The sequence below is a fragment of the Fusarium odoratissimum genome (assembly GCF_000260195.1).
Source record: "Fusarium odoratissimum NRRL 54006 unplaced genomic scaffold supercont1.339, whole genome shotgun sequence".
Lineage (NCBI taxonomy): Eukaryota > Fungi > Ascomycota > Sordariomycetes > Hypocreales > Nectriaceae > Fusarium > Fusarium odoratissimum.
In genome coordinates, this window is record NW_022159025.1 from 1 (window position 1) to 1,464 (window position 1,464).

At 47.5% G+C, this 1,464-nt stretch overlaps 1 protein-coding gene across 1 annotated transcript; it reads left to right on the forward strand.

Moving 5' to 3' along the window:
• Positions 1 to 189: 189 nt before the first annotated feature.
• Positions 190 to 1,369, forward strand: FOIG_16931 (uncharacterized protein). Its single transcript, XM_031218411.1, has 4 exons — positions 190 to 781; positions 834 to 941; positions 997 to 1,077; positions 1,130 to 1,369. Exons 1-4 carry the CDS (start codon positions 281 to 283, stop codon positions 1,214 to 1,216), a joined length of 777 nt encoding a protein of 258 aa, XP_031051875.1. The 5' UTR covers positions 190 to 280; the 3' UTR covers positions 1,217 to 1,369.
• The last annotated feature ends 95 nt before the right edge of the window (positions 1,370 to 1,464 follow it).

Consider the following 1,464-nt stretch of genomic DNA (forward strand, 5'->3'; position numbering starts at 1 on the left):
CGTGCGCGGCGCCGGGCACTTATCAGATGGTAGTTGTGTAATCACATACGATTTCCCGAAATTACTCCGCAAAACGACCCCACGATAAGTTCTGCTTATCATCTATCAGACTGGGAGTCTGGGATTGGTCTGTCTCGTTTATTCCGAAACCGGTCTCCCGCGTCAATTGTTGGAGATCAGCCTCCGTGGTGCGGAGCTACCCCGTACTTGTCTCACCAATTCAACTCATGCCTCACATTCATCAGTCATCGACTCAGCTATCATCTACAGTCACTAAATCATGACGCGCTCTCTTCAAGGCTCCGTTGTTCTCGTAACCGCTGGCACATCTGGTGTCGGCCTATGCGTGGCGGAAAAGTTGATTCAAGCAGGCGCCTCAGTAGTCATCAATTATGCCTCCAACGAGGAACGAGCCCACGATGCTTTCGTACACCTGAACCAACTAGCTGCGAAGTCTTTCTCGCAGGATACTGGATCGCGATGTTTGAAAATTAAAGCTGATGTGACTAAGAAAGAAGGGATCCAAGACTTGGTCAACCAGACGGTATCTGCCATGGGGAGAATTGATGCAGTGGTATCAAATGCTGGATGGACCAAGTTTGCGAATTTCCACGATATCGACGATAATGTTGATGAGGAAGTTTGGGATCGCTGCTATGCGGCTAATGTCAAGTCGCATATGTTCCTCTGCCATGCGGCGAAGAAGTATTTGGAGGAAGCCAAAGGTGCATTTGTTATGACTGCTTCTGTTGCTGGAGTCAAACCTAGCGGGAGCTCTATCGTGAGTAATCTGGTAATCACTCGTAGAGAACGGAGCTAAATCTTTGGTTTAGGCATATTCTGTTACCAAAGCTGCACAAATCCATCTGTCAAAGACTTTGGCTACGGTCATGGCACCATCAATTCGTGTCAACTCTGTATCGCCAGGGTTCATGGAGACGGTAAGGCCCAAGTACACCGGGATGCCTTGTAGCATCGACTGACTTGAACCCGAAGAATTGGATTGTCAACATGCCACAATCAAAGATCGACGATGCTAGAGAAAAGACTCTCCTCAAACAGATCACCAAAGTCGAGGTACGCACGCAGAGATGTTCATGCCACTGAAAAAGTACTGATTGCCAAAAAGGACGTCGCAGAGCAAATCATTTTGCTCATCAAATCGGAATCTGTGACAGGATCTAATGTTGTCATTGATTCTGGGTTTTCTATCTAAAGGTGCAGGAATGAATTACGACCCAAGGGCCTAGCAAGACATCAGACCAATGGATTGAAAAGGCGGGGCGAATGCGAAGATGATGCTCGGCGATTTCTCGATTGGTTAATTAGTTAGGTACCATGTTTAAAACCGAAGCGCCAAGCTTGATGTATGTATGTATGTATGTATGTATGTATATTTTTCGTCCGGGGGCCGTGAGGCCCGTAAAGTCCCCTATTGGGGCACAGGACGTGCTGAGCTAGAGT

Excerpts from the sequence above, each read along its gene's own strand:
- FOIG_16931 (XM_031218411.1), top strand. The coding sequence starts at position 281 with ATGACGCGCTCTCTTCAAGGCTCCGTTGTTCTCGTAACCGCTGGCACA. Across the intron at positions 782-833 it reads AACCTAGCGGGAGCTCTATC|GCATATTCTGTTACCAAAGC; the intron begins GTGAGTAATCTG and ends TCTTTGGTTTAG. Across the intron at positions 942-996 it reads CGCCAGGGTTCATGGAGACG|AATTGGATTGTCAACATGCC; the intron begins GTAAGGCCCAAG and ends TTGAACCCGAAG.